A 14,035-nucleotide genomic window follows, 5' to 3' on the forward strand; every position below is an offset into this window, starting at 1 on the left:
AAGCTAAAATGATTTCACGATTTTTTTTTTTTCGTAGAAAGCCCATTAATTCAAATATAAAAGAACAACTACAAGGCTGTACCCATTGCTGTAGTCTGAGCAGGGGTAGTAGTAGAAAGAGTTGTGGTCTCCTCCTTCCTAGTAGTACCCATCGGAGTTGTTGTGGTAACAGCTGTGGTGGTAGCTTCAGTTACTGTAGTGGGTTTCGACGTGCTGGTAGGTACACTTGTAGTGACAACGGTTGTGACTACTGTTGTTTCCATGCTCGTAGCTGATTAATGAAAGAAAAAGAACACCGGGAATCCAAGATATGAAAGGAACGTTACAGAATGTAACTTGTGAATTTGTTGCTAAAAAGCTGAGTGCACGGTTAAGTACCAGAAGTAACCAGCGGGCAGTATGTATAGACTATGAACTTATCAATTCAATAACATACAACTAATCTCTTTTTTTTCTGTCTCTGAATTGAGAGCACAGGAAATTTCAAATGTAATAGACCGTGGAATATCAGCAACAACGGGGACATTCAACTCGATATATTATAGATCGCATAAGAGAACAAGAGAGATGAGAAAGTAGGAATATAGGAACCCAGAATAAAAGGAAACGAAATTACCTGTCTCAATACATCCTCTGAATGTCACCGTCAACTGCGAATCTGCCACGTTGTAGTCATCAGGAAGGGTGATGTCAAAATAAACTTCATTCAAACCAGTCAAAGGTTCAAACTCGTACATTCCTGAAGGCTGATCTTCTCCGGGTTCAGCTGTAAATTGGCGTTCAACATCTCCATCGCTCGACGGCGGGACACCAATTGTGACAGTATTGGGAGGCGAGCCATTCGTTGTGGTTATGCTGACGGCTGATACCTTAATCGTCACTTCGGAGGTGTCATCCGTTGATTTGACAATGACTCTTACTTTCCTATTGGAAGTAGGTTCCGTCCAAAGGTTTGTTTCGACGTTGTCCAGTAAAACTCTTAATTTAGTATCAGGGTCCTCGCCATCCAGCGGTTTTCTGCAATAACCTGGAAAGTAAAAGAAAATAATTTGTAGCGTAAAACTGTTTGGGAAACAGAAAACCGTGGACTGGTACACAGAGTTACCAACATTTGTATTTATACGTTTGTCTAGTTTAGCAAACTGGCTCGTTTGATGTGGTGTAGCAGGAAAGTACATGATGGAACAGGTTATGTTAACGCGGAAAACTTGTCTGACTGCCTTCTAATCAAATGAAATCCTTCAGGTTTAGAGTCTTGGGACACAAGTCCGACAAAAATGGAAGTGAAAAAGTACCTGGCGTAGTAGATTCCGGCCTTTCTGTAGTGATCGATGTAACAGTTGTCTGAGTTGTAGTTGTTGCTTCAGGAGTGGCAGTAGTTTCCTCAACTACTGCTGTTGTTTGCTCTGTTCCTGGAGCAGTAGTCGTTGTCGCTCGCGTTCGCGACCTTGTTGTGACTTCTGTTAAAAAAAGAAAACGACACGCATGTATCTGTCACTCAATGTTTATGACAGTTGAGAAAAACATTTTGAAGACAATACCTATAGCGAAGAATAGCCGAAACCAGTTTGATCTTAAAGTAATTATTATTTAGTGATAACCGATTTTCTTTCTTACTACACGTTAATTCAAAAAGGTTACAAATACAACGCAGACTTAGACCTACCTGACTGACCCAGAGTTGTCGTTTCTGTAAATGTTGAGAGAGAAAAAAAGAGAACATTCTAGTTATGGATCGATTACAGTCGCATCAGACAGAGCTGAAATATTATATTGAAATACAAATTAAGTACTTTCCATGACTTAGGTGATGATTTATTGTTTTGCATATCTTAATGTTCAGAAATTCAAGATGTAATTTCAAAAACAGTGTCCTCGCTAATGAATGTAAGGTTTGGCATCCATACACTGCTAAAAAACAATAACCAAAAAACAAAGTTTAGCGTCTTGTCACTTGATCTGGTCAAGAGAGAGATTCCTGCTTCGAGTCATGTTTTACTTTACTGGACTGTGTTATTGAAATAAAATTTGGGCATTAATGCTTGGTAGCTTGGAAATCGTTGGAAATTCTTGAAGAGCCTGTACAGTGAAGTTGTGTCATATTAAGTCTGTTTTTGTTTGTGTGTTTGTTTGTTCTCTTCTTTTTGGTATTGAATCTAGAACGTATTCTACAAGATTAAATGTTGAAGATATCCCGTTTAAACAAGGAGTTATGTTTTGGTCATCTGGACTATATTGAAAGATGTGAAGGTTATATTTGTTTGTCGGTTTGCAATTCGTTTGATTTGTCGAAAATCCATCACTGTGAAGAAGGTGTTACATCCATTTTGTTCAATTGGCATTGAAGCTAAAATGATTTCACGATTTTTTTTTTTTCGTAGAAAGCCCATTAATTCAAATATAAAAGAACAACTACAAGGCTGTACCCATTGCTGTAGTCTGAGCAGGGGTAGTAGTAGAAAGAGTTGTGGTCTCCTCCTTCCTAGTAGTACCCATCGGAGTTGTTGTGGTAACAGCTGTGGTGGTAGCTTCAGTTACTGTAGTGGGTTTCGACGTGCTGGTAGGTACACTTGTAGTGACAACGGTTGTGACTACTGTTGTTTCCATGCTCGTAGCTAATTAATGAAAGAAAAAGAACACCGGGAATCCAAGATATGAAAGGAACGTTACAGAATGTGACTTGTGAATTTGTTGCTAAAAAGTTGAGTGCACGGTTAAGTACCAGAAGTAACCAGCGGGCAGTATGTATAGACTATGAACTTATCAATTCAATAACATACAACTAATCTCTTTTTTTCTGTCTCTGAATTGAGAGCACAGGAAATTTCAAATGTAATAGACCGTGGAATATCAGCAACAACGGGGACATTCAACTCGATATATTATAGATCGCATAAGAGAACAAGAGAGATGAGAAAGTAGGAATATAGGAACCCAGAATAAAAGGAAACGAAATTACCTGTCTCAATACATCCTCTTAATGTCACCGTCAACTGCGAATCTGCCACGTTGTAGTCATCAGGAAGGGTGATGTCAAAATAAACTTCATTCAAACCAGTCAAAGGTTCAAACTCGTACATTCCTGAAGGCTGATCTTCTCCGGGTTCAGCTGTAAATTGGCGTTCAACATCTCCATCGCTCGACGGCGGGACACCAATTGTGACAGTATTGGGAGGCGAGCCATTCGTTGTGGTTATGCTGACGGCTGATACCTTAATCGTCACTTCGGAGGTGTCATCCGTTGATTTGACAATGACTCTTACTTTCCTATTGGAAGTAGGTTCCGTCCAAAGGTTTGTTTCGACGTTGTCCAGTAAAACTCTTAATTTAGTATCAGGGTCCTCACCATCCAGCGGTTTTCTGCAATAACCTGGAAAGTAAAAGAAAATAATTTGTAGCGTAAAACTGTTTGGGAAACAGAAAACCGTGGACTGGTACACAGAGTTACCAACATTTGTATTTATACGTTTGTCTAGTTTAGCAAACTGGCTCGTTTGATGTGGTGTAGCAGGAAAGTACATGATGGAACAGGTTATGTTAACGCGGAAAACTTGTCTGACTGCCTTCTAATCAAATGAAATCCTTCAGGTTTAGAGTCTTGGGACACAAGTCCGACAAAAATGGAAGTGAAAAAGTACCTGGCGTAGTAGATTCCGGCCTTTCTGTAGTGATCGATGTAACAGTTGTCTGAGTTGTAGTTGTTGCTTCAGGAGTGGCAGTAGTTTCCTCAACTACTGCTGTTGTTTGCTCTGTTCCTGGAGCAGTAGTCGTTGTCGCTCGCGTTCGCGACCTTGTTGTGACTTCTGTTAAAAAAAGAAAACGACACGCATGTATCTGTCACTCAATGTTTATGACAGTTGAGAAAAACATTTTGAAGACAATACCTATAGCGAAGAATAGCCGAAACCAGTTTGATCTTAAAGTAATTATTATTTAGTGATAACCGATTTTCTTTCTTACTACACGTTAATTCAAAAAGGTTACAAATACAACGCAGACTTAGACCTACCTGACTGACCCAGAGTTGTCGTTTCTGTAAATGTTGAGAGAGAAAAAAAGAGAACATTCTAGTTATGGATTGATTACAGTCGCATCAGACAGAGCTGAAATATTATATTGAAATACAAATTAAGTACTTTCCATGACTTAGGTGATGATTTATTGTTTTGCATATCTTAATGTTCAGAAATTCAAGATGTAATTTCAAAAACAGTGTCCTCGCTAATGAATGTAAGGTTTGGCATCAATACACTGCTAAAAAAACAATAACCAAAAAACAAAGTTTAGCGTCTTGTCACTTGATCTGGTCAAGAGAGAGATTCCTGCTTCGAGTCATGTTTTACTTTACTGGACTGTGTTATTGAAATAAAATTTGGGCATTAATGCTTGGTAGCTTGGAAATCGTTGGAAATTCTTGAAGAGCCTGTACAGTGAAGTTGTGTCATATTAAGTCTGTTTTTGTTTGTGTGTTTGTTTGTTCTCTTCTTTTTGGTATTGAATCTAGAACGTATTCTACAAGATTAAATGTTGAAGATATCCCGTTTAAACAAGGAGTTATGTTTTGGTTATCTGGACTATATTGAAAGATGTGAAGGTTATATTTGTTTGTCGGTTTGCAATTCGTTTGATTTGTCGAAAATCCATCACTGTGAAGGTGTTACATCCATTTTGTTCAATTGGCATTGAAGCTAAAATGATTTCACGATTTTTTTTTTCGTAGAAAGCCCATTAATTCAAATATAAAAGAACAACTACAAGGCTGTACCCATTGCTGTAGTCTGAGCAGGGGTAGTAGTAGAAAGAGTTGTGGTCTCCTCCTTCCTAGTAGTACCCATCGGAGTTGTTGTGGTAACAGCTGTGGTGGTAGCTTCAGTTACTGTAGTGGGTTTCGACGTGCTGGTAGGTACACTTGTAGTGACAACGGTTGTGACTACTGTTGTTTCCATGCTTGTAGCTGATTAATGAAAGAAAAAGAACACCGGGAATCCAAGATATGAAAGGAACGTTACAGAATGTAACTTGTGAATTTGTTGCTAAAAAGTTGAGTGCACGGTTAAGTACCAGAAGTAACCAGCGGGCAGTATGTATAGACTATGAACTTATCAATTCAATAACATACAACTAATCTCTTTTTTTCTGTCTCTGAACTGAGAGCACAGGAAATTTCAAATGTAATAGACCGTGGAATATCAGCAACAACGGGGACATTCAACTCGATATATTATAGATCGCATAAGAGAACAAGAGAGATGAGAAAGTAGGAATATAGGAACCCAGAATAAAAGGAAACGAAATTACCTGTCTCAATACATCCTCTGAATGTCACCGTCAACTGCGAATCTGCCACGTTGTAGTCATCTGGAAGGGTGATGTCAAAATAAACTTCATTCAAACCAGTCAAAGGTTCAAACTCGTACATTCCTGAAGGCTGATCTTCTCCGGGTTCAGCTGTAAATTGGCGTTCAACATCTCCATCGCTCGACGGCGGGACACCAATTGTGACAGTATTGGGAGGCGAGCCATTCGTTGTGGTTATGCTGACGGCTGATACCTTAATCGTCACTTCGGAGGTGTCATCCGTTGATTTGACAATGACTCTTACTTTCCTATTGGAAGTAGGTTCCGTCCAAAGGTTTGTTTCGACGTTGTCCAGTAAAACTCTTAATTTAGTATCAGGGTCCTCGCCATCCAGCGGTTTTCTGCAATAACCTGGAAAGTAAAAGAAAATAATTTGTAGCGTAAAACTGTTTGGGAAACAGAAAACCGTGGACTGGTACACAGAGTTACCAACATTTGTATTTATACGTTTGTCTAGTTTAGCAAACTGGCTCGTTTGATGTGGTGTAGCAGGAAAGTACATGATGGAACAGGTTATGTTAACGCGGAAAACTTGTCTGACTGCCTTCTAATCAAATGAAATCCTTCAGGTTTAGAGTCTTGGGACACAAGTCCGACAAAAATGGAAGTGAAAAAGTACCTGGCGTAGTAGATTCCGGCCTTTCTGTAGTGATCGAAGTAACAGTTGTCTGAGTTGTAGTTGTTGCTTCAGGAGTGGCAGTAGTTTCCTCAACTACTGCTGTTGTTTGCTCTGTTCCTGGAGCAGTAGTCGTTGTCGCTCGCGTTCGCGACCTTGTTGTGACTTCTGTTAAAAAAAGAAAACGACACGCATGTATCTGTCACTCAAAGTTTATGACAGTTGAGAAAAACATTTTGAAGACAATACCTATAGCGAAGAATAGCCGAAACCAGTTTGATCTTAAAGTAATTATTATTTAGTGATAACCGATTTTCTTTCTTACTACACGTTAATTCAAAAAGGTTACAAATACAACGCAGACTTAGACCTACCTGACTGACCCAGAGTTGTCGTTTCTGTAAATGTTGAGAGAGAAAAAAAGAGAACATTCTAGTTATGGATCGATTACAGTCGCATCAGACAGAGCTGAAATATTATATTGAAATACAAATTAAGTACTTTCCATGACTTAGGTGATGATTTATTGTTTTGCATATCTTAATGTTCAGAAATTCAAGATGTAATTTCAAAAACAGTGTCCTCGCTAATGAATGTAAGGTTTGGCATCAATACACTGCTAAAAAAACAATAACCAAAAAACAAAGTTTAGCGTCTTGTCACTTGATCTGGTCAAGAGAGAGATTCCTGCTTCGAGTCATGTTTTACTTTACTGGACTGTGTTATTGAAATAAAATTTGGGCATTAATGCTTGGTAGCTTGGAAATCGTTGGAAATTCTTGAAGAGCCTGTACAGTGAAGTTGTGTCATATTAAGTCTGTTTTTGTTTGTGTGTTTGTTTGTTCTCTTCTTTTTGGTATTGAATCTAGAACGTATTCTACAAGATTAAATGTTGAAGATATCCCGTTTAAACAAGGAGTTATGTTTTGGTCATCTGGACTATATTGAAAGATGTGAAGGTTATATTTGTTTGTCGGTTTGCAATTCGTTTGATTTGTCGAAAATCCATCACTGTGAAGAAGGTGTTACATCCATTTTGTTCAATTGGCATTGAAGCTAAAATGATTTCACGATTTTTTTTTTTCGTAGAAAGCCCATTAATTCAAATATAAAAGAACAACTACAAGGCTGTACCCATTGCTGTAGTCTGAGCAGGGGTAGTAGTAGAAAGAGTTGTGGTCTCCTCCTTCCTAGTAGTACCCATCGGAGTTGTTGTGGTAACAGCTGTGGTGGTAGCTTCAGTTACTGTAGTGGGTTTCGACGTGCTGGTAGGTACACTTGTAGTGACAACGGTTGTGACTACTGTTGTTTCCATGCTCGTAGCTGATTAATGAAAGAAAAAGAACACCGAGAATCCAAGATATGAAAGGAACGTTACAGAATGTAACTTGTGAATTTGTTGCTAAAAAGTTGAGTGCACGGTTAAGTACCAGAAGTAACCAGCGGGCAGTATGTATAGACTATGAACTTATCAATTCAATAACATATAACTAATCTCTTTTTTTCTGTCTCTGAATTGAGAGCAGAGGAAATTTCAAATGTAATAGACCGTGGAATATCAGCAACAACGGGGACATTCAACTCGATATATTATAGATCGCATAAGAGAACAAGAGAGATGAGAAAGTAGGAATATAGGAACCCAGAATAAAAGGAAACGAAATTACCTGTCTCAATACATCCTCTGAATGTCACCGTTAACTGCGAATCTGCCACGTTGTAGTCATCTGGAAGGGTGATGTCAAAATAAACTTCATTCAAACCAGTCAAAGGTTCAAACTCGTACATTCCTGAAGGCTGATCTTCTCCGGGTTCAGCTGTAAATTGGCGTTCAACATCTCCATCGCTCGACGGCGGGACACCAATTGTGACAGTATTGGGAGGCGAGCCATTCGTTGTGGTTATGCTGACGGCTGATACCTTAATCGTCACTTCGGAGGTGTCATCCGTTGATTTGACAATGACTCTTACTTTCCTATTGGAAGTAGGTTCCGTCCAAAGGTTTGTTTCGACGTTGTCCAGTAAAACTCTTAATTTAGTATCAGGGTCCTCGCCATCCAGCGGTTTTCTGCAATAACCTGGAAAGTAAAAGAAAATAATTTGTAGCGTAAAACTGTTTGGGAAACAGAAAACCGTGGACTGGTACACAGAGTTACCAACATTTGTATTTATACGTTTGTCTAGTTTAGCAAACTGGCTCGTTTGATGTGGTGTAGCAGGAAAGTACATGATGGAACAGGTTATGTTAACGCGGAAAACTTGTCTGACTGCCTTCTAATCAAATGAAATCCTTCAGGTTTAGAGTCTTGGGACACAAGTCCGACAAAAATGGAAGTGAAAAAGTACCTGGCGTAGTAGATTCCGGCCTTTCTGTAGTGATCGAAGTAACAGTTGTCTGAGTTGTAGTTGTTGCTTCAGGAGTGGCAGTAGTTTCCTCAACTACTGCTGTTGTTTGCTCTGTTCCTGGAGCAGTAGTCGTTGTCGCTCGCGTTCGCGACCTTGTTGTGACTTCTGTTAAAAAAAGAAAACGACACGCATGTATCTGTCACTCAAAGTTTATGACAGTTGAGAAAAACATTTTGAAGACAATACCTATAGCGAAGAATAGCCGAAACCAGTTTGATCTTAAAGTAATTATTATTTAGTGATAACCGATTTTCTTTCTTACTACACGTTAATTCAAAAAGGTTACAAATACAACGCAGACTTAGACCTACCTGACTGACCCAGAGTTGTCGTTTCTGTAAATGTTGAGAGAGAAAAAAAGAGAACATTCTAGTTATGGATCGATTACAGTCGCATCAGACAGAGCTGAAATATTATATTGAAATACAAATTAAGTACTTTCCATGACTTAGGTGATGATTTATTGTTTTGCATATCTTAATGTTCAGAAATTCAAGATGTAATTTCAAAAACAGTGTCCTCGCTAATGAATGTAAGGTTTGGCATCAATACACTGCTAAAAAAACAATAACCAAAAAACAAAGTTTAGCGTCTTGTCACTTGATCTGGTCAAGAGAGAGATTCCTGCTTCGAGTCATGTTTTACTTTACTGGACTGTGTTATTGAAATAAAATTTGGGCATTAATGCTTGGTAGCTTGGAAATCGTTGGAAATTCTTGAAGAGCCTGTACAGTGAAGTTGTGTCATATTAAGTCTGTTTTTGTTTGTGTGTTTGTTTGTTCTCTTCTTTTTGGTATTGAATCTAGAACGTATTCTACAAGATTAAATGTTGAAGATATCCCGTTTAAACAAGGAGTTATGTTTTGGTCATCTGGACTATATTGAAAGATGTGAAGGTTATATTTGTTTGTCGGTTTGCAATTCGTTTGATTTGTCGAAAATCCATCACTGTGAAGAAGGTGTTACATCCATTTTGTTCAATTGGCATTGAAGCTAAAATGATTTCACGATTTTTTTTTTTCGTAGAAAGCCCATTAATTCAAATATAAAAGAACAACTACAAGGCTGTACCCATTGCTGTAGTCTGAGCAGGGGTAGTAGTAGAAAGAGTTGTGGTCTCCTCCTTCCTAGTAGTACCCATCGGAGTTGTTGTGGTAACAGCTGTGGTGGTAGCTTCAGTTACTGTAGTGGGTTTCGACGTGCTGGTAGGTACACTTGTAGTGACAACGGTTGTGACTACTGTTGTTTCCATGCTCGTAGCTGATTAATGAAAGAAAAAGAACACCGAGAATCCAAGATATGAAAGGAACGTTACAGAATGTAACTTGTGAATTTGTTGCTAAAAAGTTGAGTGCACGGTTAAGTACCAGAAGTAACCAGCGGGCAGTATGTATAGACTATGAACTTATCAATTCAATAACATATAACTAATCTCTTTTTTTCTGTCTCTGAATTGAGAGCAGAGGAAATTTCAAATGTAATAGACCGTGGAATATCAGCAACAACGGGGACATTCAACTCGATATATTATAGATCGCATAAGAGAACAAGAGAGATGAGAAAGTAGGAATATAGGAACCCAGAATAAAAGGAAACGAAATTACCTGTCTCAATACATCCTCTGAATGTCACCGTTAACTGCGAATCTGCCACGTTGTAGTCATCTGGAAGGGTGATGTCAAAATAAACTTCATTCAAACCAGTCAAAGGTTCAAACTCGTACATTCCTGAAGGCTGATCTTCTCCGGGTTCAGCTGTAAATTGGCGTTCAACATCTCCATCGCTCGACGGCGGGACACCAATTGTGACAGTATTGGGAGGCGAGCCATTCGTTGTGGTTATGCTGACGGCTGATACCTTAATCGTCACTTCGGAGGTGTCATCCGTTGATTTGACAATGACTCTTACTTTCCTATTGGAAGTAGGTTCCGTCCAAAGGTTTGTTTCGACGTTGTCCAGTAAAACTCTTAATTTAGTATCAGGGTCCTCGCCATCCAGCGGTTTTCTGCAATAACCTGGAAAGTAAAAGAAAATAATTTGTAGCGTAAAACTGTTTGGGAAACAGAAAACCGTGGACTGGTACACAGAGTTACCAACATTTGTATTTATACGTTTGTCTAGTTTAGCAAACTGGCTCGTTTGATGTGGTGTAGCAGGAAAGTACATGATGGAACAGGTTATGTTAACGCGGAAAACTTGTCTGACTGCCTTCTAATCAAATGAAATCCTTCAGGTTTAGAGTCTTGGGACACAAGTCCGACAAAAATGGAAGTGAAAAAGTACCTGGCGTAGTAGATTCCGGCCTTTCTGTAGTGATCGAAGTAACAGTTGTCTGAGTTGTAGTTGTTGCTTCAGGAGTGGCAGTAGTTTCCTCAACTACTGCTGTTGTTTGCTCTGTTCCTGGAGCAGTAGTCGTTGTCGCTCGCGTTCGCGACCTTGTTGTGACTTCTGTTAAAAAAAGAAAACGACACGCATGTATCTGTCACTCAAAGTTTATGACAGTTGAGAAAAACATTTTGAAGACAATACCTATAGCGAAGAATAGCCGAAACCAGTTTGATCTTAAAGTAATTATTATTTAGTGATAACCGATTTTCTTTCTTACTACACGTTAATTCAAAAAGGTTACAAATACAACGCAGACTTAGACCTACCTGACTGACCCAGAGTTGTCGTTTCTGTAAATGTTGAGAGAGAAAAAAAGAGAACATTCTAGTTATGGATCGATTACAGTCGCATCAGACAGAGCTGAAATATTATATTGAAATACAAATTAAGTACTTTCCATGACTTAGGTGATGATTTATTGTTTTGCATATCTTAATGTTCAGAAATTCAAGATGTAATTTCAAAAACAGTGTCCTCGCTAATGAATGTAAGGTTTGGCATCAATACACTGCTAAAAAAACAATAACCAAAAAACAAAGTTTAGCGTCTTGTCACTTGATCTGGTCAAGAGAGAGATTCCTGCTTCGAGTCATGTTTTACTTTACTGGACTGTGTTATTGAAATAAAATTTGGGCATTAATGCTTGGTAGCTTGGAAATCGTTGGAAATTCTTGAAGAGCCTGTACAGTGAAGTTGTGTCATATTAAGTCTGTTTTTGTTTGTGTGTTTGTTTGTTCTCTTCTTTTTGGTATTGAATCTAGAACGTATTCTACAAGATTAAATGTTGAAGATATCCCGTTTAAACAAGGAGTCATGTTTTGGTTATCTGGACTATATTGAAAGATGTGAAGGTTATATTTGTTTGTCGGTTTGCAATTCGTTTGATTTGTCGAAAATCCATCACTGTGAAGGTGTTACATCCATTTTGTTCAATTGGCATTGAAGCTAAAATGATTTCACGATTTTTTTTTTCGTAGAAAGCCCATTAATTCAAATATAAAAGAACAACTACAAGGCTGTACCCATTGCTGTAGTCTGAGCAGGGGTAGTAGTAGAAAGAGTTGTGGTCTCCTCCTTCCTAGTAGTACCCATCGGAGTTGTTGTGGTAACAGCTGTGGTGGTAGCTTCAGTTACTGTAGTGGGTTTCGACGTGCTGGTAGGTACACTTGTAGTGACAACGGTTGTGACTACTGTTGTTTCCATGCTTGTAGCTGATTAATGAAAGAAAAAGAACACCGGGAATCCAAGATATGAAAGGAACGTTACAGAATGTAACTTGTGAATTTGTTGCTAAAAAGTTGAGTGCACGGTTAAGTACCAGAAGTAACCAGCGGGCAGTATGTATAGACTATGAACTTATCAATTCAATAACATACAACTAATCTCTTTTTTTCTGTCTCTGAACTGAGAGCACAGGAAATTTCAAATGTAATAGACCGTGGAATATCAGCATCAACGGGGACATTCAACTCGATATATTATAGATCGCATAAGAGAACAAGAGAGATGAGAAAGTAGGAATATAGGAACCCAGAATAAAAGGAAACGAAATTACCTGTCTCAATACATCCTCTGAATGTCACCGTCAACTGCGAATCTGCCACGTTGTAGTCATCTGGAAGGGTGATGTCAAAATAAACTTCATTCAAACCAGTCAAAGGTTCAAACTCGTACATTCCTGAAGGCTGATCTTCTCCGGGTTCAGCTGTAAATTGGCGTTCAACATCTCCATCGCTCGACGGCGGGACACCAATTGTGACAGTATTGGGAGGCGAGCCATTCGTTGTGGTTATGCTGACGGCTGATACCTTAATCGTCACTTCGGAGGTGTCATCCGTTGATTTGACAATGACTCTTACTTTCCTATTGGAAGTAGGTTCCGTCCAAAGGTTTGTTTCGACGTTGTCCAGTAAAACTCTTAATTTAGTATCAGGGTCCTCGCCATCCAGCGGTTTTCTGCAATAACCTGGAAAGTAAAAGAAAATAATTTGTAGCGTAAAACTGTTTGGGAAACAGAAAACCGTGGACTGGTACACAGAGTTACCAACATTTGTATTTATACGTTTGTCTAGTTTAGCAAACTGGCTCGTTTGATGTGGTGTAGCAGGAAAGTACATGATGGAACAGGTTATGTTAACGCGGAAAACTTGTCTGACTGCCTTCTAATCAAATGAAATCCTTCAGGTTTAGAGTCTTGGGACACAAGTCCGACAAAAATGGAAGTGAAAAAGTACCTGGCGTAGTAGATTCCGGCCTTTCTGTAGTGATCGAAGTAACAGTTGTCTGAGTTGTAGTTGTTGCTTCAGGAGTGGCAGTAGTTTCCTCAACTACTGCTGTTGTTTGCTCTGTTCCTGGAGCAGTAGTCGTTGTCGCTCGCGTTCGCGACCTTGTTGTGACTTCTGTTAAAAAAAGAAAACGACACGCATGTATCTGTCACTCAAAGTTTATGACAGTTGAGAAAAACATTTTGAAGACAATACCTATAGCGAAGAATAGCCGAAACCAGTTTGATCTTAAAGTAATTATTATTTAGTGATAACCGATTTTCTTTCTTACTACACGTTAATTCAAAAAGGTTACAAATACAACGCAGACTTAGACCTACCTGACTGACCCAGAGTTGTCGTTTCTGTAAATGTTGAGAGAGAAAAAAAGAGAACATTCTAGTTATGGATCGATTACAGTCGCATCAGACAGAGCTGAAATATTATATTGAAATACAAATTAAGTACTTTCCATGACTTAGGTGATGATTTATTGTTTTGCATATCTTAATGTTCAGAAATTCAAGATGTAATTTCAAAAACAGTGTCCTCGCTAATGAATGTAAGGTTTGGCATCAATACACTGCTAAAAAAACAATAACCAAAAAACAAAGTTTAGCGTCTTGTCACTTGATCTGGTCAAGAGAGAGATTCCTGCTTCGAGTCATGTTTTACTTTACTGGACTGTGTTATTGAAATAAAATTTGGGCATTAATGCTTGGTAGCTTGGAAATCGTTGGAAATTCTTGAAGAGCCTGTACAGTGAAGTTGTGTCATATTAAGTCTGTTTTTGTTTGTGTGTTTGTTTGTTCTCTTCTTTTTGGTATTGAATCTAGAACGTATTCTACAAGATTAAATGTTGAAGATATCCCGTTTAAACAAGGAGTTATGTTTTGGTTATCTGGACTATATTGAAAGATGTGAAGGTTATATTTGTTTGTCGGTTTGCAATTCGTTTGATTTGTCGAAAATCCATCACTGTGAAGGTGTTACATCCATTTTG

General features: G+C 38.6%; 1 protein-coding gene and 1 pseudogene across 1 annotated transcript; both read right to left on the reverse strand.

Annotated features, from left to right (window-relative positions):
- Window positions 1-14: 14 nt before the first annotated feature.
- LOC140243409 (uncharacterized) lies at window positions 15-4,667 on the reverse strand. Its single transcript, XM_072323090.1, is given in 8 exon segments — window positions 15-271; window positions 617-1,027; window positions 1,296-1,460; window positions 1,667-1,690; window positions 2,427-2,615; window positions 2,960-3,370; window positions 3,639-3,834; window positions 4,662-4,667. Coding segments are annotated over 8 exon segments (1,659 nt in total).
- Window positions 4,668-4,688: 21 nt separating this feature from the next.
- Window positions 4,689-14,031, reverse strand: LOC140243411 (uncharacterized; annotated as a pseudogene).
- Window positions 14,032-14,035: the final 4 nt, after the last annotated feature.

Source organism: Diadema setosum, chromosome 20 (genome assembly GCF_964275005.1).
Source record: "Diadema setosum chromosome 20, eeDiaSeto1, whole genome shotgun sequence".
NCBI classification, from domain to species: Eukaryota; Metazoa; Echinodermata; class Echinoidea; order Diadematoida; family Diadematidae; genus Diadema; species Diadema setosum.